At 45.6% G+C, this 21,139-nt stretch overlaps 1 protein-coding gene across 1 annotated transcript; it reads left to right on the forward strand.

The window, feature by feature from the left end:
- The first annotated feature begins 2,005 nt into the window (after positions 1 to 2,005).
- Positions 2,006 to 20,273, forward strand: LOC133374643 (solute carrier family 22 member 6-A-like). The gene is made up of 10 exons (XM_061605773.1): positions 2,006 to 2,410; positions 6,818 to 6,921; positions 8,636 to 8,790; positions 10,054 to 10,222; positions 11,953 to 12,076; positions 13,957 to 14,072; positions 15,445 to 15,659; positions 16,958 to 17,066; positions 18,310 to 18,513; positions 20,189 to 20,273. Exons 1-10 carry the CDS (start codon positions 2,006 to 2,008, stop codon positions 20,271 to 20,273), a joined length of 1,686 nt encoding a protein of 561 aa, XP_061461757.1.
- The last annotated feature ends 866 nt before the right edge of the window (positions 20,274 to 21,139 follow it).

The following is a 21,139-nucleotide window of genomic DNA, read 5'->3' on the forward strand; positions in this document are numbered from 1 at the left end:
GAGGGAAGAGAAGAACACACACACACACACGTTTTATATGATTGTCAGGGATCTTCTTACGGCTGAGCTAGTTTTCCCCAATCCTATTTGGAGCTGATTCCAGTGGTCCTGATTGGGCTTCTATATGGGGACAGCGAAGAAGACAAACAATTGGGTGTTAGAACAAATTAAACCTGAACTATCACTAGAAGCTAAAATGATGAAACTGAGGTTATCATACTTTGGACACATCATGAGAAGACAGGATTCACTAGAAAAGACAATAATGATGGGGAAAAGAGAAGGGAGTAGAAAAAGAGGAAGGCCAAACAAGAGATGGATTGATTCCATCAAGGAAGCCACAGACCTGAACTTACAAGATCTTGAACAGGGTGGTTTGTAACAGATGCTACTTGAGGTCGCTGATTCATAGGGTCGCCAGAAGTCATAATCGACTTGAAGGCACATAACAACAACAACATTTATTTATTTATTAGATTTATGTCCCGCCCTTCCTTCCATTTGGATCTAGTGGGGCTAGATCACTCCATGCCTGGCTTGGGCTTCACACTGAATCAGGGGCCTTGCACAGCCCTAGGGTCTGGCAGCGAGGACAGAGAGGAGCAGCGGGAGATGATGCAGTCAGGGAGTGTTGCCTCCACTGTCCTCCATTCCCTCTGCCCAGCCGCATGTGTAAGATTCTCCTCCTCCCCTTTCGACACCTCTGGATCATTTTGGGCGGATCCAATGTGATTTGAGACTAGGGCTAGGCGAGAAATCTGATTCAGTTCACATTTCAAGATGAATCCATCCAATCGAAACGTTCCGAAACGATATGAGAAAGGAAACACAACCACCCGTCGAAAGTCGCACTGATTCAAATTTTGCAGTGCAGTTTGCCAACCAAAGAATGTTTACAAAATTGCATATGATAAGGGGGAGTGGGTATCGAAATGACTATAGGAGTGGAAATAACATGCTCAAATGCATTATATGATGAGGAATGGGTTGCAAAAATGTGGACGTCAGTCAAAACTGCCTACAAAATTGTGGTGATTATGAGAAATGTGCAAAATTCAAAAATTGCTGCAGAAATGTGGCAAACTGAATTTAAGATTGAAAAAATGAGAAATTGAGAGAGCCAAAATTGACGGATCTTTTCATCCCTATTTGGCACAATCTAGAGCTGTCTTTTCCCACCTTGGACAAATCCCGGATCGGCCCAGATCAGCCCAATTCAGTTCAGGATGTGGGATTTGTCCAGACCAGATGCACAGCTCTAGATCTTATCCTAGTTTCTTCTCTCTGGGCTGTATCCAACATTAGTTCTACTCAGAGTAGACCCATTGAAATAAATGGTCATAACTAACTTCTGGTCCATTAACTTCAATAGGTCTTTTCTGAGTAGGTCTTAGCTGGATACTATCCTCTGTTGTTATGTCACCCGTGTGATGTAACACACCAAGGTTCATCGTTTCGGTTCACTTGCCCCTTTCCCAATATCCCAAGCATCTTTCTGTTCCGTTTAAGCCAACACCGCCCCTTTGGAAATGGTTCTTGGAAGTAAAAAATTAGCTAGCATGAAGTTCTTTTAAAAAATATAAAGCACCAAGTCTGACAGGAGGTATTTCAAAGCATGTCTGTAGGCCAAGACGCTTCTATACGCAAAGGGCATCTTCATCATCTGCGTAGGACTGAACTCAGGGCCCCCATTCTTAAGTTCTCATGGGAATAAAGGAGAACAAGAGACAAGAGTAATATTGTTGATATAAGAAGGAGAAAACAAGGAGCCAGATCACGGTCCTTTGGAGATTTCAGGCTACAGAATCCAGCAACTGTTGCTTGCCACATTTTTGCCTTCCAAAGCAAAGGAGGCCATTCGTGGTGGCTGTTCCTAGGCCTGGCAGCTCTTCCATAATATTGTAGAATTTCCCTAGTGTGCAGAGGTCTTGAATCTCATCAGGGTCTCCTGGGATCACTCTCCTCCACCCCCTGGAACTCTGTTCTGTATACCAGCAACGACGCCATGACTTTTGCAGATATCCTGGACAATTTGGGTGGCATGGGCCACTTCCAGAGGATGTCTGTTGCCTTCCTAGCCATCCCGCTAATGATGCTAGCCAGTCACAACCTCCTGCAGAATTTCACAGCAGGGATCCCTGGGCATCACTGCCAGATCCGCATCACTGCCAATTATACTCGGCAGGCCAGCAATGCCACCCAAGAGCTGGGAGCAGACAACCTCCTTCGGATCTCCGTCCCGACGGATGGGAACAAGCGGACAGAGAAGTGCCGCCGATTTGTCACCACCCAGTGGCGGCTTCTGGACCCAAATGCTACCCTTGCCAATGACACCGCGGTGGAGACCGAACCATGTGCCGATGGGTGGACATACGACAGGAGCATGTTCACCAGGACCATCATCAGCGAGGTGAGCCTTTGATTTGCACCATCCTTTAGAGAGCTGAGGATAAGTTGTTGTGAAAGGGCTGAAGCTCAGTGATAGGGCATTTGCTTCGAATGCCAAAGGTCCCAGTATCAATCCCTGGCAGCACCTCTAGGTAGGGCTGGGAGAGACTCCCCGTCTGAAATGCTGGAGAGCCACTGCCAGTCAGTGTAGACAATATTGAGCTAGATGGACCAGCGGTCTTAGTTGGTATGAAGCTGCTTTTATGTAGCTATTTAAATCAGGCTCAGAACCATGAGGACTGGAATGTTAGTTTATTTTTAATTTTATTTTTAATTCTCTAAATTTTGCGATGCAGTTATTCAGTCAAATAATATGTACAAACATATGTATCTTTGGGGAAAGCATACATATATTAGTGAGAATAACATACAGGAATGCATTCTATTAGGAAAACTGGTTGTGAAGATGTGTATATTAGGCAAAATTGCAGACACAAATGAGTATATTAGGAGGAATTCACGCTGAGAAATTTTCAAGAGCCCTTTAAAAAGAAAAGTTCACAGTAAGATTCCAGTCCTCATGGTTCTCAGTAAAGGGCTAATGCATGGCACAGAGAAAGTAGATAGAGACTTTCTCTCTCTCATAACACTAGAATTCATGGACATCCAATGAAGTTGAATGTTGAAAGATTCAGGACAGATAACAGAAAGTACTTCTTCACATAGTGCAGATTTAAACTACGGAATTTGCTTCCATAACAGGCAGTGATGGCCACCAGCTCGGACGGCTTTAAAAGATTAGACAAAGTCATGGAGCATAAAGCTACTAGCCACACTGGCTATGCTCCTCTTCCACGGTTGCTGGAAACCACAGGAGGGGAGAGTTGCTGTGGCACCCGAGTCCTGCTTGGGGGCTTCCCATAACAAGCATCTGGTTGGACACTGTGGGAATGGGATGCTGGACTAGGTGGGCCACTGGCCTGATCCAGCAGCCAGGCTCTTCTGATGTTCTTATATTCTTATGATGCAGTTTGTTTCCGGTCACAATTCAAAGTGCTGCTTTTGACCTATAAAGCTCTATACGGCCTAGGTCCAGGCTATTTGTCAGACCATATCTCCCCATATGAGCCTGCCCGGGCGTTGAGATCCTCAGGAGAGGCCATTCTCTCAGTCCCAACACCTTCGCAAGCGCGATTGGTGGGGACGCGAGATAGGGCCTTCTCGGTGGCTGCCCCCAGGTTCTGGAACTCTCTTCCTAGGGAAGCACGAATGGCCCCTTCCTTGCTATCCTTCCATCGGCAGGCAAAGTCTTTTTTATTCCGACAGGCTTTTGGACTAGAAGATGTTTAAGATAGGGCCTCATAAGGTCTGTTGCATTGTTCTATGGTCCTATTCTTAATGTTTTAAATTGTCTTAGTATCTTAAGTGTATGTTTCATGGTTTTAATGTTACGAATAGTTTAATTCTATTTTAATTGTATATTTTTGTATGTTTTTTGCCTATGTGTAGTTTTTATTTGTCAGCCGCCCTGAGTTCCAGTTTTGGAAAAAGGGCGGGGTAAAAATAAAGAGTAATAACAATAACAATAACAATCATCATCATCATCATCATCATACTGTAGCACTGTGGAAATGGGGACTGGGAGAAACTATGAATGGACAGATCAGCCCATTCCTCCAGGTGGGTGGATTGCTCTATTGGGACTCTAATTTTCATGAAGGATGGAAAGATCTGTCCACTGTGGTTCCCTCAGTTTCTCATCTTTCCAATCTTAAATTCAGTACTCCACATTTTTGCCCCATTTGCAATTTTTTTAAAAAAATACTAATGAATATTCTCCAGAATTTAGTGTGAATTTCTCCAAATAGACTCATTTTGTATGCAGTTTTGACTTTTTGCAAGCAATTTCTCCTGACAGAATGCATATTTTGATATGTTATTTTCACATACATTTCTATGCACATTTCCCCCAAATATATGCATTTTTGTAAACAGTGTTTGGTTGGAGAACTGCATTGTAAAATACATGCGAATTTCAAAGGATGGCTGTGTTTCAGAAAGTGCAAATTTGATAGATGCGACGAAATGCCAAGTGAATTCAATTTCTCCCCCCCATCTAATTAGAACTACTTAATTCCCCACTGCCGAATATAAGCTTTTTAATTTGTGACCGTTTGATTTTTTTGCTTAAAAGAAATTGGTGATATCGCCCAAAAGTGATCCACCAAATCTCTCCAACTCTGCCACCCAAGAGTCCTCCTTCTCACCAACTCAGGGAGAGGATATTTCAGGGTGGTTGATCATCCTTATCATCATTACGCTCAGATATCCCCCTTTAGATAATAAGGCTGCATGCATGGTGGGTGTGGGTAAGGGGTAACTTTTGTTGTTGTTATGTGCCTTCAAGTCGATTATGACTTATGGCGACCCTATGAATCAGCAACCTCCAGTAGCATTTGTTACAAACCACCCTGTTCAGATCTTGTAAGTTCAGGTCTATGGCTTCCTTGATGGAATCAATCCATCGCTTGTTTGGCCTTCCTCTTTTTCTACTCCCTTCTGTTTTTCCCAGCATTATTGTCTTTTCTAGTGAGTCATGTTTTCTCATTATGTGTCCAAAGTATGATAACCTCAGTTTCATCATTTTAGCTTCTAGTGATAGTTCTGATTTAATTTGTTCTAAATGTAAATGTACTGCCTTCAAGTCGATTCCGACTTATGGCGACCCTATGAACAGGGTTTTCATGAGGCTGAGAGGCAGTGACTGGCCCAAGGTCACCCAATGAGCTTCATGGCTTCATGGGGATTCGAACCCTGGCCTCCCAGGTTGTAGTCCAACACCTTAACCACTACACCACACTGGCTCTCTAATTTTTTCTAACACCCCATTATTTGTCTTTTTCATGGTCCATTGTATGCTCAAAGCTCTCCTCCAACACCACATTTCAAATGAGTTGATTTTTCTCTTATCTGCTTTTTTCACTGTCCAACTTTCACATCCATACATAGAGATATGGAGTACCATGGTTTGAATGATTAAGGAAGTTATTATTTAAGGAAGTTGTTCATTAGTTTATACAGTTAAAATGACAGTCTTTACTCAGTGCATCCATATTTCTGATGCTACCAATTCATCCTATAAATAGTGAACTCATTCTCCAAGTGTGTAGCCTTGTGTAGCCAAAATGCCACCATTTATCTACAAGAGTGTGGGAAACAGACTTGAAAGGAACCCCAAGGTTTGGAGAAGTATCCCCCTCTCCAAACAGACCAGTAAGGACTCAGCATGCTGGCTGATGTTTGAAGGGGAGAGGGACAAACAACCAAGGTTGAGGAGGCGGTGGTGGAATGGCTATCTTAAGAAAGGGCATGGCTGGCTGAAAGACTGAACATTTTGCTGCAGATCTCCCTTGTGGACTCTAAAATACAGACTCTTAAGCATGGGAAAGGTCATAGACTTCTCTGCTGGATGTGAAGAAATCACTCACTTCTGGCTTCCCATTTGACTTCACCCACATGGAACCTCTGCTTGTGATAGCAGATGCCATGGAGAGATCCGTCAGCGTAAGATACCGCAGGTCTACAAGAATGACTAAGAACTTCAGAAGAGCTCTCCTGGATCAGGCCAGTGGCCCATCTAGTCCATCCTCACAGTGACCACCCCAGATGCCTATGGGAAACCCGCAAGCAGGACCTGAGTGGCAGAGCACGCTCCCCATTTGTGATTCCAAGCAACTGGTATTCAGAGATGTAGTGCCACCAGCAGTGGAGGCAGAACATAGCCATCGTGTCTGAGAGCCATGAATAGCCTTCTCCATAAATTTGTCTGATCCTCTTTTACAGCCACCCAAGTCGGTGGCCGTCACGGCTTCCTGGGGGAGTGAATCCCAGATTTCTGTCTGGAGAAGTATTGTCTTTTGCCTTGTCTTGACGGAGTTCGATTCCAACGGAAGGGGGAAGTCGAATCTCCGGTAAAAGGGGTCGAGGTCCACTCAGCCTTCCATTCATCCGTGGTCGGTAAAATGAGTACCCGGCATATGCTGGGGGGTAAAGAAAGGCCAGGGAAGGAACTGGCAATCCCACTCCATATATACGGTCTGCCTAGTAAACATCGCAAGACGTCACCCTAAGAGTCGGAAACGACTCGCACTACAAGTGCGGGGACACCTTTACCTTTTTATTGCATTAGAGTTCTGGTTACACAACAAGATATGCAGTTATAAAACAAATGAAACAGTTAGAAACCATAAACAACAAGCCTAAAAGCCATTTAAAACAGTTCCATATATAAAATGATTAAAAACAATGACACAGAGAGAGAGAGAGAGAGAGAGAGAGAGAGAGAGCGCAACCCCCAGAAGCCCTAGCAAGAATGGCCAATGGCCAGGAATGATGATGATGATGACGATGATGATTGTTGTTGTTGCAGTGGGATTTAGTGTGTGACTCCCGGACTCTGAGCCAGATGGCCCAATCCCTCTACATGGCTGGAGTGCTGATTGGATCGGTGCTGTATGGCAGCCTCTCCGACAGGTGAGCAGGAAGGTGGAAGGGTGGTCCCCAAGGTTACAAAGTCAAAGAGATCCCTTCTATTCCCAATGTGATCTGTGGGGTTGATTGCCCCCTTCCTCTGGGGTATATTCATGCTGAGGGGGAACAACTCTTAAAATCAGCAAAGTTGGGGTTTGTGGGCAGGACCTGTTGCAAAGTTTTCTGGGCCAGGGGGCAGAGCCTAGAGCAGCCTTTCCCAACCGTTGGCCCCCAGATGTTGCTAGAGTACAGTTCCCATCATTCCTGACCATTGGCCATAATGGTGGGGCTGATGGGAGTTGTAGTCCGCCAACATCTGGGGACCCAAAGGTTGGGAAAGGCTGGCCTAGAGCAAGCTTCATGGCTAAGCCAACAAGCCAGCTTTTGGGGGGCGGGGGTGGAGGCTACCTCAAACTTATTCTCCAACAGATTTTTATTCTCCCATAAAATGTCTGAGGGGAAAGAGCGATGACAGCCCTGTCCTGCTCCACAACCACACAGGGTCATGTGATGGTAGAAGAGGCGACGGTCCCTTCAAATATTGCAAACAGCTTTCTCAGGAGGGCAGAACCGTGGGAAGGTTAAGCCCTGGCAGCCTTTTGAAGGCTGACTCTCAGCCTTTGATGGAACGATGCCTCCCCAAACTTAGCTAGGAGGCCCACTGGGACCTGCCCAGGGCCTGGACAACTGGACAAGGCGCTGGTTCTCATCACGACTTCCCATGCATGCCCCAAAGCCCCAACAGAGCAGAACAGAAAGGAAGGCGGGACTGTTCTCTGTAGCTCGGCTAGCTCTTCATCTGGCTTGTACAGATCGAGAAATCCACATGATTATTTCTTTATGGAGAACATTTATATACTGCTTTACAACAACAGGAAGGTGGACGTAGCTCAGAGGTCGAGCATCTGTTTGGCATGCAGAAGGTCCCAGGTTCAGCCCCCAGCATCTCCAGATAGCGCTGGGAATGTCCACAGTCTGAAATCTTGGAGAGCTGCTGCCAGTCAGGGTAGGCAAGACTGAGCTAGATTGAGCCAATGGGTCTGACTCAGCATAAGGCAATTGATTGATTGATTGATTGATTTGATTTATATCCCGCCCTTCCTCCCAGTAGGAGCCCAGGGAGGCAAACAAAAACACTAAAAACACTTGAAAGTGTCATTAAAACAGACTTTAAAAATATATTAAAATAAAAAGTCCTTTAAAACATTTTTTTTAAAAGCTTTAAAAGCATCTTTTTAAAAAAGGGTTAAAAACATATTATATAGCTGCAGACTGTCTCTACTTAAAAGGCTTGTTGAAAAGAGGAAGGTCTTCAGTAGGCGCCAAAAAGACAACAGAGATGGCGCCTGTCTAATATTTAAGGGGAGGAAATTCCAAAGGGTCGGTGCCACTACACAAAAGGCCCGCCTCCTACGCTGAGCAGAATGGGATCTGCAGGAGGCCCTCACCTGCAGAGCGACTGGATAGGTAAGGGGTAAGATGGTCTTTCAGGCATCCTGGTCCCAAGCTGTATAAGGCTTTGTACACCAAAACTAGAACCTTGAACTTAGCCTGGTAGCTAATAGGTAGCCAGTGCACTTCTTTCAGCAGTGGGGTGACATGTTGGCGATACCCTGCCCCAGTGAGCAGTCTCGCTGCCCCGTTTTGCACCAGCTGTAGCTTCCGGAACTTCCTCTCTGGACTTTCTCATTAAAACGTGTACAATCCAATCCTTCAGGTTTGGCCGGAAAGCCCTCATTGTCTGGAGCTACCTGCAGATGGGGGTGGCGGGCGCCTGCACTGCCTTCGTCCCAAACTTCACTGCTTACTGTGTCTTCCGCTTCCTGTGTGGAATGGCCATGTCGGGGATAGCGATTAACTCCGTCTCGCTGTGTGAGTACCATGATCCTCCGCTCTCACCGACCAGGTCGCCAGGAGCTCTGCACAGGCCTGCTGTGAAAATCTGGGGCACTTCCACTTCATTCTATAAAACAGGAGTGGGGGGTACCTTAGACCTTGGATTTGGCCCTTGAGACCTTTCTATCTGGCCCTCGGAACTTTCCCCAAGCCACATGCCTCACTGGCCTTTCTTCCTACCCTGAGTGTTTATTCCACGGCCGGGAAGTGTCCTAGAACTGTGATCACGTTTCTTGCTTGTCAGGATGGGCAGAGAGGGGTGTGTGCGAGTGTGTGCCGAAAGTGTGTGCAAAATTTACATCTGTTGCTCCACCCCCTTTTGCCCCTGGCCCCGCCTACCACTGGCGTGTGGCACCCCAGAAGGTTGCCATTGCACTTAATCAACTTGAATTTCAGTCAACAACTCAGATTAAAGGTGCATTGTGGTTAAAAAATAAGAAATCCCGGCTGCATGATTTCTGCCCTGAACGGCAAGAGCTATAGAGACAAAGTGGTACCCACAATCAGTGGCGGCTGGTGGCTCCCATGTCAGCACGCCAGAGGATCAAGCTCCGGGTTTTTGTCCAGACTTATGAAGAAGCTGCCCAAGCGCTGACACCTAGCTCCTTGAAAGTTTAGACTAAAACCCGGAGTGGATTGCACTGTCTCACTGACATGGCATCAGATGCCAAGGCCCAGACTAATTGCCTGCCCACACCATCACCTTTACTCATCATACCCCTCTGACATCAGTAGGGATGGGCAAGAAATTCAATTCCGTTTGCATTTCAAGTGGGATTTATCAAATCTGCATTTTCCAAAAGAACTTGAGAACCAAAACACAGCCATCCTTCGATATTTGAACCTGTCTGAATTTTGCAGTGCAGTTCGCCAACCAATGTTTACGAAAATGCATATATTAGGGGAAAATATGCATATGAATGAGTATATTTGTGAAACTAACATGCAAAATGTATCCCATGGAGAGCAATGGCTTGCAAAAAAAAGGTGTAATTTAGTCAAAACTGCACACAAAAATGTGTTCCATGGGAGAAATTCTCACTAAAATGCCGGAGAATTTTCCTGAGGATTTTAAAAAAAAATCCTCAAATTGCAGCAGAAATATGGAGAATCAAATTTAGGATTGCAACAAAGAGAAACTGAGAGAAGAGAAACTGACAGATCCTTCCGCCCCTTGACATCAGTTGCCAACCAGAAAAATTAACATCTTTTCCTCTGTACACTTTTCTCCTCCTCCAGGCATGGAGTGGATTCCGACGAAATACCGCGCCATTGTTGGCACCATCAACGGCTACTGCTATACCACCGGGCAGTTCATCCTGGCCGGAGTGGCCTACGCCATCCCTGACTGGCGGTGGCTGCAACTGACCGTCTCTCTGCCTTTCTTTGTATTCTTCCTCTACTCCTGGTAGGTCGGCATGGTCAGATGGTGGCCTGCTGGTAGTTGTGCCATCAAGGCAGGACGTTGGGGAAGAAGCCCAGGGCCCCAACATAACAGAATGAGCAGGAGGGCTCAGGCTTCCAGATGCGCCAGGGCTGGCTTACCACATTTGGAAGCAAATGAAGCGATACCCATGGCCAGGTCCCACTTGTTGCAGGCTCCAGTGATACATACCCAGGCCTCCAAGCTCACCTTGGGTTCCTCTGCTGGATAATTCCATTTTTAAATAGGTTCTAGCCCCTCTTTCCAACCTAGGGATGGGCGGGGGGAATGTGATTTAGTTCGCATTTCAAGCTGAATCGGTCAAATTTGCACTTTCCGGAACAGTATGAGAACCGAAATATCCTTTGAAATTTGCACTGATCTGAATTTTGCGATGCAATTCTCCAGCCAAACAAGGTTTACAAAAATGCCTATGTCAGGGGAAAGTGTCCCTAAATTTATTTATTTTTATTTATTTATTTATTTATTTATTTATTTATTTTATTTATTTTATTTTATTCAGTTTATATCCCGCCCGACTAGCAAACAGCTCTCTGGGCGGCAAACATAGAAACATATACAATAATGAAATACCAGATCAATATAACAAATATAAAAATACATCATCTAATATAAAAATTACAACATTTACATAAATAACTTAGATTAAAATGCCTCAGAGAAGAGAAAGGTTTTAACCTGGCGCCGAAAAGATAATAGTGTTGGCGCCAGGCGTACCTCCTCGGGGAGACTATTCCACAAGGAATGTGTGAGTGAATGTAACATCCAAAAATGCATTCTGTTAGGAGAAATTGCTTGCGTTCATCGGTTAAAACTGCATACCAGAATGTGATTATTCGGAGAAATTTGCACAAAAATGCAGCAGATTTTTCATGAGGATTATATATATATAATGTTTTTACAATGCGCAATGTTTTGACAAGAGAAAATTACAAAATGCCAACTTACTATAGAGCATCTCAAGAGCATTCTATCCTCAAAGCGCTATAACTGCCACCTTGGTAACAGCATTTGTATGTTAGCAGCTGATGAAGGCGGAAGCCAAAACGTTTTTAATCTCTGTTTTGTTAAGCACAATTACGTGCATATATTTTTAGGTGATTAATGGAATAGGGATCCAGAGCAAGCTTGAGTGAAGTTCTGTTTGTTGCTTTCAAAACACTCTCTCTCTCTCTCTTTCTCTCTCTCTCCAAAGTTCACAGATTGCTGCAAAAATGTGTAGAATTGAAAATGAGAACCAGAGGGAATCAAAATTGACAGATCTTTCCCTTCCTACTCCAACCAGGGATGAGAAACCTTTTTCAGTCCAAGGGCCGCATCCCTTTGTGAGCAGCCTTCTGGGGGCCACATGCCAGTGGCAGGTGGGACCCAAGGCAAAAGTGGGTGGGGCAACAGGTGTGCGTCTTACCTTGGCACTGTCGGCTATATTTCAGCCACACAGAAACCAGAAGCTTCTGTCCACCTCTCCGTCCAGGACAGAAAGAGGCATTTGCACAGTTCAAGGGCTAATTCTAGCTGGGCAAAAGTGCACAAGGAGGGCAGAGCGCTGGGCTAGTAAGGGGTGTGTCCTGGGGAGAGTTCCAAGACAGGGAGGCATGTGGCCCTTGGGTTTGAGTTTCTCCACCCTTATGCTAGACATTCACTCCTTCAGAGAGCAGCCAAAAGAATTCTCTTTCCTCATGTTTGGTCCTCAGGTTGTATGTGGAGTCTGCCCGCTGGCTGGCAATTTCAGTAAAACCGGAACGGGCTGTGAAAAGTCTGAAGAAAGCTGCCCGGATAAACGGGAGAAAGAAGGAAGGAGATGAACTTACCACGGAGGTACAGCATGCTGGGGGGGGGGGAGGTGAAAAGTTGCCAAAACTAGGACGCATTAAATTGCAGCAGGTCAACGATTGTGCATTTCCAGGAGTCAGGCTTCCTGTCCCTGGTTGGTGGCAATGGAAAGGCACTCTGAACTGGCCAGTCGAGCTCAGCATTGTCCCTTTTCAGGGTTTCCTGGTGGGTCTGTCCCAGCTTTAGCTGGAGATGCCGGGGGTTGAACCAGGGACCTCCTGCTTGCAACGGGTGCCCTTTCCCCACTGAGCCATAGCAATTCCCTAGAATATTTAGGAACCAAGGAAGTTCTCCTCCAGATGTTTTGGGTCACAATTTGGGCTGGGTCAGGGATGGGTAACCTATTTCAGCCCAAGGGCCGCATTCCCTTCTGCACGAACTACTGAGGGCCGTGCACCGGTGGTGGGCGGAGCCAGAGACAAAAGTGGGCAGAGCAACAAATGTAACATTTACCAATGTCCAGCGGGCTAGCTTCTGCAGACTCTCACAAACCCGTCTCTGCAGGGATGAGCTTGGATTCAAATCAAGGAGGATCGCCAATGCACCAGCTGTGCCAATATTTTTAAGGTAGCATTGTTGGCCCACCGTACGAGGGCTGTTGCAAAGTCACCCTCAAATAACATTGGGCATCTCAATCTCAAGCGGGAAACCTCTGCTATACAGGAATACCCTGCTATACAGACCCTCACTTTACGGACACTTGCGAGTACAGACATACTTACAGTAACACCATTCCCCTGTTTACGTACTTCGCTTCTCAAGAACGGACACTTAACCTTTGGTTGTGGCCTGTTCTTTTGGTGGGGGCTGGAAACAGACGCTACCGCGCGACTGCGAATCAGCTGGAAGGCACGATCATGATCAGCTGAGAGGCGCGGCAGTGCAGCAGCAGAGGCTGTAGCTTGGGGCTTTGAGGCTCTGCGTGAAGGGGAGGTGGCACAGTGGCGGCGCAAGTGAAAAAAGGCAGTGATTCACTTTAAGTACATTTTCGGTTTACGTACTCACTCTGGACCCATTGCGTACGTTAATGCGGGGTATTCCTGTACTTCAGTTCTCCCCCTTGGCTGAAGCGTCTGCAGCAGTGTCAGCGGCAATCGAGGATTAAGCTTGCTAGATTCAAATGAATTTCAAAAGCAAAACACTTGGTTGCACAGCTCAGGTTTGTGGCCAGAGGACTAGTGCTTTGCCATCCAGCTAGAGCTGGGAGCTGCACAAATATTTCCGAACCCCGTTGTCCCATTCTGCAGCCAGACTTTGGGTGCTTCTAGAGGGTTGCTGTTTTGCGGGAGGGATTCAATCACATACAGGCCGATGTAGGTTGTGCAACTGGAGCCAATTTGCCACTCTCACGCAACAAACCCACTTCCCGAAACAGCTGGACTTTTTTTGCACCGAGGAAAGCGACGGGGAAACGTCCAATGACTCGCGACGTCACCTAACCTCCCTGCGAACAAATCAGAATGAATGCTCAATAAATAGCTGACAACATCTAACCTCCCCACAAATTTACTGGGAGACAAATCGGGATGAACTCTCAGTAAACAGGACATCTGCGAGCAGTTTTGAGCTCAACCTGGGTGGCTTTAAAAGAGGGTTGCACACATTCATGGAGGAGAAGGCTATCAATATTAGCCACCATCGCTATGATCTACCTCCTCTGTCGCAGGCAGTACGCTGGTGAATACGTGTGGCTGGGAATCACAAGTGGAGAAAGTTGCTCTTGTGCTCAGTCCTGCTTGCAGGCTTCCCATAATGGGCATCTGGTTGGCCACGGTGAAAACAGGATCCTGTAACAGATGGGCCACTGGCCTGATCCAGCTGTAGGGCTCCCCTTAGATTCCCTGCTTTGCTGTCTTCCCTTTCAGATTTTGAAATCCAACATGCAGAAGGAGCTCTCCTCCACCAAATCCAGCTACAGCATGGGGGACTTGGTGTGGACACCTGCCATTCGCAAAATCTCTTGCGGGGTCTCCTTTGTCTGGCAAGTGACTTCTTTTCTCTTCCTGGGGAAATAAAAAGGAACACAAACTTTGGCACAGAGAGAGAGAGAGAGAAATGCAAGTAGACAGTAAGGGAGGCCAACAAAGAATTTGAGGAGCACATTGCTAAAAACATAAAGGCCACCACTGGTGGCTCCATGTCAGTGGGGCAGTGGAATCCACTCTGAGTTTTAGTCCAAACGTTCAAGGAGTTGTCTGAGGTGCTTCAGGGCATGCCGCACTGACATGGAGCCACCAGTGGCCACTGCTCCCAGGCGAGTTTGACCACCTTCTTTATAGAATGCATGCACTGCCCCCTGTTGGTTTCTAAAGGCGACGTTTGACTTACACAAGAGTAGACCTGTTGAAATTAATGAGCCTGGAGCTAATTCCGCTGCCCCACAGACATCGAGCCACCTGTCGCCATGGAAGACCACCGACAGGGAAATTCTTTCGATAGAGGGATTTACAGTTTTGCAAATGCCTCTGCAACTGAACAGGGCCAAAGCTATTTCCTGTGTATGGTTTTTGGGTCTACTTTGAGTAGAACTTAATTAGATACAATGCTATGGGACTTGGAAGTAGGGACAGTGGGAAAATTCAGTTTGCATCTAAAGGTGGACTTATATAATTGGCATTTTCTGACACAATACACAAACTGAAACACAGTCATCCTTTTCATGAGGATTAAAAAAAATCATAAACCAATATAGAAATGTGGAGAACAGAACTTATGATTGGGAAAGTGAGAAACTGAGGGAGCCAAAATAGACAGATCTTTCTATCCCTAGTAAAGGCCTCCAGCCAGATGTGTAGTCATCGGGGGGGGTATAGTCCTCGGGGGTCTCAGACCCCTTACTTGTTTTGGGAGCAGGGTCCCAGCAAAGTCCCTATGTCTCCAGCGTCCTATAAGCCAATCAGCATGAAAGGGGTGTGTGTAAGCCACTGAGAAGAGTCTTCTAACATGCTTCCCTGTCCTTTCCAGCTGATTGAAGCCAATCAGAGTAAAAGGAGGTGAGTGAAACACTGAGAAGACTCTTCTCGGCAGCTAACACTCTCCCCGTTCGTGCTGATTGGCTCCTAGGGACGTCTGTTGTTGTGGGAGAAGACATGAACAAGGATCTCATTCTCAACCCAGCAGCAAAAAAGGGGGAGGGGGTGTGGATGTGACTAACATGAAGGGACCCTGAACTTCTGAACCTGCCACTATGCTACTGCCTCCAGCCTTAGGAAAATATATTTGGAATCCATTTCAGACAACTGGAAACAAGCCTTAGGGACAGGAGGAGCTTTTGTGCCGCTCGACGGCACAGCAAGTTGGAGGGTGGGGTCTGTCGGTTGTCGGTCGTCCTGACTTGTCATCTGTCACTCCAGGTTCTCCACCAGCTTTGCCTATTATGGGCTGGCCATGGATCTGCAAAACTTTGGCTTCAACATCTACCTGACCCAGCTGGTGTTTGGTGCTGTTGACTTCCCAGCAAAGTTCATCTCTGTACTGACCATCACGTTTGTGGGCCGCCGATTCTCCCAGGCGTTGTCACTTATCCTGGCTGGGCTGTGTATCTTGGCCAACATCTTTGTGCCTCAAGGTGAGGGTCCCATCGGGAGCGAGAGGGGGACGGGAGGAGATGTCACTTACGGGTAGGAATCGACAAATCTGACAATCTCTCATTTTTCCAATCTGAACTTTGGTTCACATTCCCACACGTGTGCAATTAAAAATCCTGTTAAATATTTGTCAACATTTTAAAGCACATTTCTCCCAATGTTTTTGCAAGCTATTTCCCCAAATATAATGCATTTTTGTATATTATTTTCTCTAACATACCCATTTTTATGCACACTTTCCCCTCACATATATGCATTTTTGTAAACATCTGGTTGGAGACCTGCATCTCAAACATTGGAGAAGAGCAAATTTTGAAAGCCTGCTGTGCTTCTGTTGACATATATGCAAATTAGATATTTATTTATTGAACAAAATTTATATCCCGCAGGACTGTGCAAAACCTCTAAGTGGTTTACAAATAGAAAGGTTCACAATAGAATCCAAAGCAAACCAAATTTCACCGCCCCCTCTACTTATTCTATCAGAACGGTCATTTTATTTATTTATGAAACTTTGATTTATTTGTGCATTCATACTCCGCCCTTTTAGCCAAAAAGGTTCTCAAGCGGCTTACAAAAATCAGTACTCAAGGGCCTGTCCATACAACTGTATAATCTGCAGTGTTATTGCTTGGTGTCCTCATTAACGCACTGTCGTCCTTATGACATTGCAAGTTAGTACGGATTTTTGCATTCACAAATCCGCATTAGAAAAACCACCAAAACACGGATATCTATCTAATCTATCTATCTATTGACCAAAGTGGTCAACCTATGGCTCTCCAGAGGTTGCTGGATCACAATGCCCATCATCCCTGACCTTTGGCCATGCTGGCTGGGGCTGGGGGAGAATTTTGATCCAGTTCACATTTAAAAGTGGACTTACCTAATCCACATTTGCCAAAACAAGACAGGAACCAAAACACAGCACTCCTTTGAAACTGGCACTTCTTTGAATTTCTCCAGCCAAGCAATTTGTACAAGAATGCACATGCCAGTGTGCATAAAAAAATGTATGGATCAGTGGAGCTAATGCATTATATCAGGGGAAATTGCTTTGCAAAATATGTGTATATTCGGAGAAATTAGGAGAAACATCAGGCAAAATGTGTACATTAGGAGAAATTCACTGATGAGCCAGGACAGGGGGATTTACTAAAGAGTTTGACCCCAGAATTTGATTTGCTGCAAAATATTATCCTTTGCTGCCTGCCTGCCTGCCTTGGCCCCAAGCACAGGCAGTTTTGCTCCCAGCTGACTACTCTCTTTTAATCTTTAGATTTGAGCAATCTGCGGATGGTTTTTGCCGTCATTGGCAAGGGCTCCCTGGCGGCCTCCTTCAACTGTGCCTACATCTTCTCTGGAGAGCTTTTTCCAACTGTGATTAGGTGAGTCAAAGGAAGTCTGCAGAGTTTTCTAATTCTGCTTCCCAACCAGGAAGCCGGATGGAGACCTTAGGGTCAGAGCTTGGAAGTGATTAATTACAAGTAACGAATTACTTGTAATTCATTACTTTTTTGAGGAACGAGTGGGTAATTCCTTTACATTTTGATTGTAATAGAACCAGCAGTAATTTTATTATGTTTGTGGAGTAATTGTAATGTTTCCAGCATTACTTTGGGGCATTACTTGGGGGGGGGAAACAGGGGAAGTCTTCTGCTCCTCTGATTTGTGGATGAAAATCATGTGCCTCAAACTGGGCTTCTGTGCAGCATCGCTCTTCGCTCATGCTCTGTGGATGGGTAGGAGGTGACGAGTGAGAAGGTGGAGAGTGACACGGGGTGGAGTGGAGAAAACAATTGTTTTAAAAAATGGACAGGGGTGGAGAGGAATGAAGGGAGAAAGGAGCCGGAGGGCAGGAACATGGATAAAGGAGGAGAAGGAAGCCTCAGCAGAACGGAGATAAAGAACTGTGGAGGTGAAAGATGACAATGTGTGTGTGTGTGTGTGTGTGTGTGTGTGTGTGTGTGAGAGAGAGAGAGAGAGAGAGAGAGAGAGAATACTGTGTTTGCACTTGGCACATAAAGTGGCCTCCACCACCCTCTGTGGCTACTGTGCTGCATTTGCGGTATTTTAACTTTTTTGCATCTCAGGGGAAAATGTTTGCTTGGGTGAGTGTCCCTTAGTTGGTGGCAGGGCAGGGCCCGGGAAGTGGTTAAGTGAGAGAGATTATGCTTGCTGGCTGAGTGGGGGGGGGGTTGCACTTGGTTTGACGTGCAAAGATCTGAGTAGTGGCCTCTGCCTCCCTCCCCACCTCCCTTACCAGTGGAGAGACCACCATTGCTATCTTATGGATAAAAAGAATTATTCTACTACCTCTGCATGTGTGTGTTTATTTTTAATGTTGTTTTAGGCTACTTGGATGTGCAGCAGCCAAGGCGAGCACCTTGTGGGTGTTTTTTTAAAAAAGTAACTGAAATGTAATTGTAGTGATTACTTTTGAGAAAAAGTAAAATAACCAGTTACTTTCAGAGCAATTGTAATTGTAGTGGTAATTACTACTTTTTGGGGCCATGTAATCGTAACTGTAATTTATTACTTTTTAAAAGTAATCTTCCAAGCTCTGCTTAGGGTACTGGGTTCCATATTACTGGGGATTGTTGATCTGCACATCTTCCTTTTCTGTCCCAGGCAATCGGGGATGGGCCTGGGGGGCACCATGGCCCGCCTTGGTAGCATGATAGCCCCCCTGGTGAAGATGACTGGGGAATTTTTTCCACCGTTGCCACTGATTATCTATGGACTGGCACCCATCATCTCGGGCATCGCCTCCTGTTTTCTCCCAGAGACCCGGAATGTCCCACTGCCAGAGACAATTGAGGAAGTGGAGAGGCGGTGAGTTTTGAGACACTTCTACAGTCTTTTTCTGCCCTGGAGGCCCTGCCCTCAAATTGGGCTGGCTGAGTCAGAAAATAACACTCTGTATGTACTCAGAGGTACTCTTTCTGAGGCTTTCTCCTCCCCTTTTCTTGAACTGACAAATTTAGGCTGGAATCCTAGCCATATTTAGCTGGGAGTAAGTCCCACTGAGCCGAATGGGGCTTACAACTGAGTAGGGATGGGAGAGAAATTTGATTCCGTTCCCTCCATCAAATTTGCTGTTTTCCGAAACAATCTGAGGACCAAAACAGAGGCACCCTGCGAAATTTCCACTTATTCGAATTTTGCCATGCCAACCAAACCATGTTTACAAAAGTGCATATGTTTGGAGAAAGTGTGCATAAACATGAACGTATGAGTGAAAGTAATGCACAACAATGCATTGTATGATGAGAAATGGCTTGCAAAAATGTGAACATGAGTCAGCCTACAAAACTGTTTCTTTGGAGAAACTCACCCTAAAATGTTGGAGAATTTTCATGAGGATTTTTTTTTTTTTAATCGCAAGGATTTTAAAAAAACCGCAAATGGCTGCAGAAATGTGGAGAACTGAATTTAAGACTGGAAAAATGAGAAACTGCGGGAAGCGAAATCGACATGTCTCCATCCCTGGTCTGCGTATGCTTGCATACCATTGTGCTGTTAATTCCTCTCTTTTAACAATATAAATAAATAAGGAAGCACCACTGCACTCTCTTGCCTGCCCTAAACCAGATTAGCAATGAGAAATATGTCACAGAGGAAGGAAGGAAGGATCATTTACCATTCTACTCTGTATTTGTTGTATGCAGCCGTATATCTGTTTTGCTACTCCTCTTCTGCCAAAAATGACATTTTTTGGTCTCACATGGTGGGAAAATTACGCAACTTACATATACATAATTTTTTACGTAAGTTACATAAATGCAGAGGAAATTCAACACACATGGGAGGGGGGACACAATCCATTACGTAGCATCATAGAATCATAGAATAGTAGAGTTGGAAGGGGCCTATAAGGCCATCCAGTCCAACCCCCCGCTGAATGCAGGAATCCAAATCAAAGCATTCCCGAGAGATGGCTTTCCAGCTGCCTCTTGAATGCCTCCAGTGTCGGAGAGCCCACGACCTCTCTAGGTAATTGGTGCCATTGTCGTATGGCTCTAACAGTTTTCCTGATGGAAGGAAGGAAGGAAGGAAGGAAGGGTACATCAGGATGAAGAAAAAGAAGAGAGAGAAGGAGGAAGGGAAGAGGAGTCACAGGGTGGGGTGGGTGATGAGGGGTATGACAGTGCAGAACTCATGGAATGTTTAGCCAGAGATTGCTAACATGCAGCTCCCAGCCTAGTTTCATGCAACTCTCTGGACACGGTGGGCCAACTCTTGTGGGATCCTCAGAGAACAGAATGCTGGTCTAGACTAGATGGGCCGCTGGCCTGATCCAGTAGGGTTCTTCTGATGTTCTTGTGTTTTTATGTAAACCTTCAAATATTTGAAGATTGCTATCTGTCGCCCCATAAATTGTCTCTTCTCCAGGCTAAATATGCCCAATTCCTTCAGCCTGTCTTCATAGGGTTTGGTCCCCAGGCCCCTCACCATCTTTGTCACCTTCTGCATGGATGATTTCTGTTCCATTCTTCTTACTTTTAAGGTCAAAGCCAATCCAAGAGGATGAACAACAAATGAAGGTACTTCTCGCCTCCACCAAACCTGATCCCGTCAAAGATGGCAGCTAAGGAGAGAAAAGACAGAGGAGCTTCCTCATGCCCACCTCGCCCATCCTGGTCTTCAGGCTTCAGACCCGTCCCTTAAAAGTTAAATCTTAGGGAGGAGGGAACGGATGGATGCATTAGGATACGTATACATCTACGGCACAGGCGTGTAAACTGAGTGCGTACGCACCCATGGACACAAAATGCCAGTGTGTCCCTTGTTGCTCCCATCATAATCCATACAGCAAATGCTGCTGAATATGTTGAAGCTGCTGCATCCTTCTTTCAATGCATGTTTTCATTCATTCATTCATTTTAATTCAGGAAGTTTTTAATGTTTTCATTTGTAATTTGGTATTTTAATTATGTATGTATTTTATAATTGATTTCATGCTGTAAACCACTTAGAAGCCATTTCCACATGTAGGTAGTATATAATAATAATAATAATAATAATAATAATAATAATAATAATAATAATAATAATAATGGCATTGTAAAACAAACAATTCCAGGATGAACTATGGAATCTTCTCCGACTAGAAGTAGTGAAGGTGTCCACCAACTTAGATGGCTTTAACAGAGGACTAGACAAATTCATGGCTACTAGCCACCATGGCCATGTTCTCCCTCCATGGTCAAAGGCAACATTCCTCTGAATATCACTTTATGGGGATCACAAGTGGGGAGGGGCTGCGGTGCTCAGGTCCAGCTTGCAGGCTTCCTAGCCACATCCTGGTGGCCACCATGAGAACAGGATGCTGGATTAGATGGGCCACTGGCCTGAGCCAGCAGCCAGGCTCTTCCTATGTTCTCCAAAGGGAGTTTTTGCAGGGCCAGATTCACTGTTTGGCAAGATGAGGAGGCCACCTCAGGTCGCAAATGCTGGG

Source organism: Rhineura floridana, chromosome 22 (assembly GCF_030035675.1).
Source record: "Rhineura floridana isolate rRhiFlo1 chromosome 22, rRhiFlo1.hap2, whole genome shotgun sequence".
Taxonomy (NCBI): domain Eukaryota; kingdom Metazoa; phylum Chordata; class Lepidosauria; order Squamata; family Rhineuridae; genus Rhineura; species Rhineura floridana.

Coding starts and splice junctions, on each gene's coding strand:
- LOC133374643 (XM_061605773.1), top strand. CDS start 2,006: ATGACTTTTGCAGATATCCTGGACAATTTGGGTGGCATGGGCCACTTC. Junction 14,073..15,444: donor TGCGGGGTCTCCTTTGTCTG/GCAAGTGACTTC, acceptor CTGTCACTCCAG/GTTCTCCACCAGCTTTGCCT. Junction 17,067..18,309: donor CTTTTTCCAACTGTGATTAG/GTGAGTCAAAGG, acceptor TTTCTGTCCCAG/GCAATCGGGGATGGGCCTGG.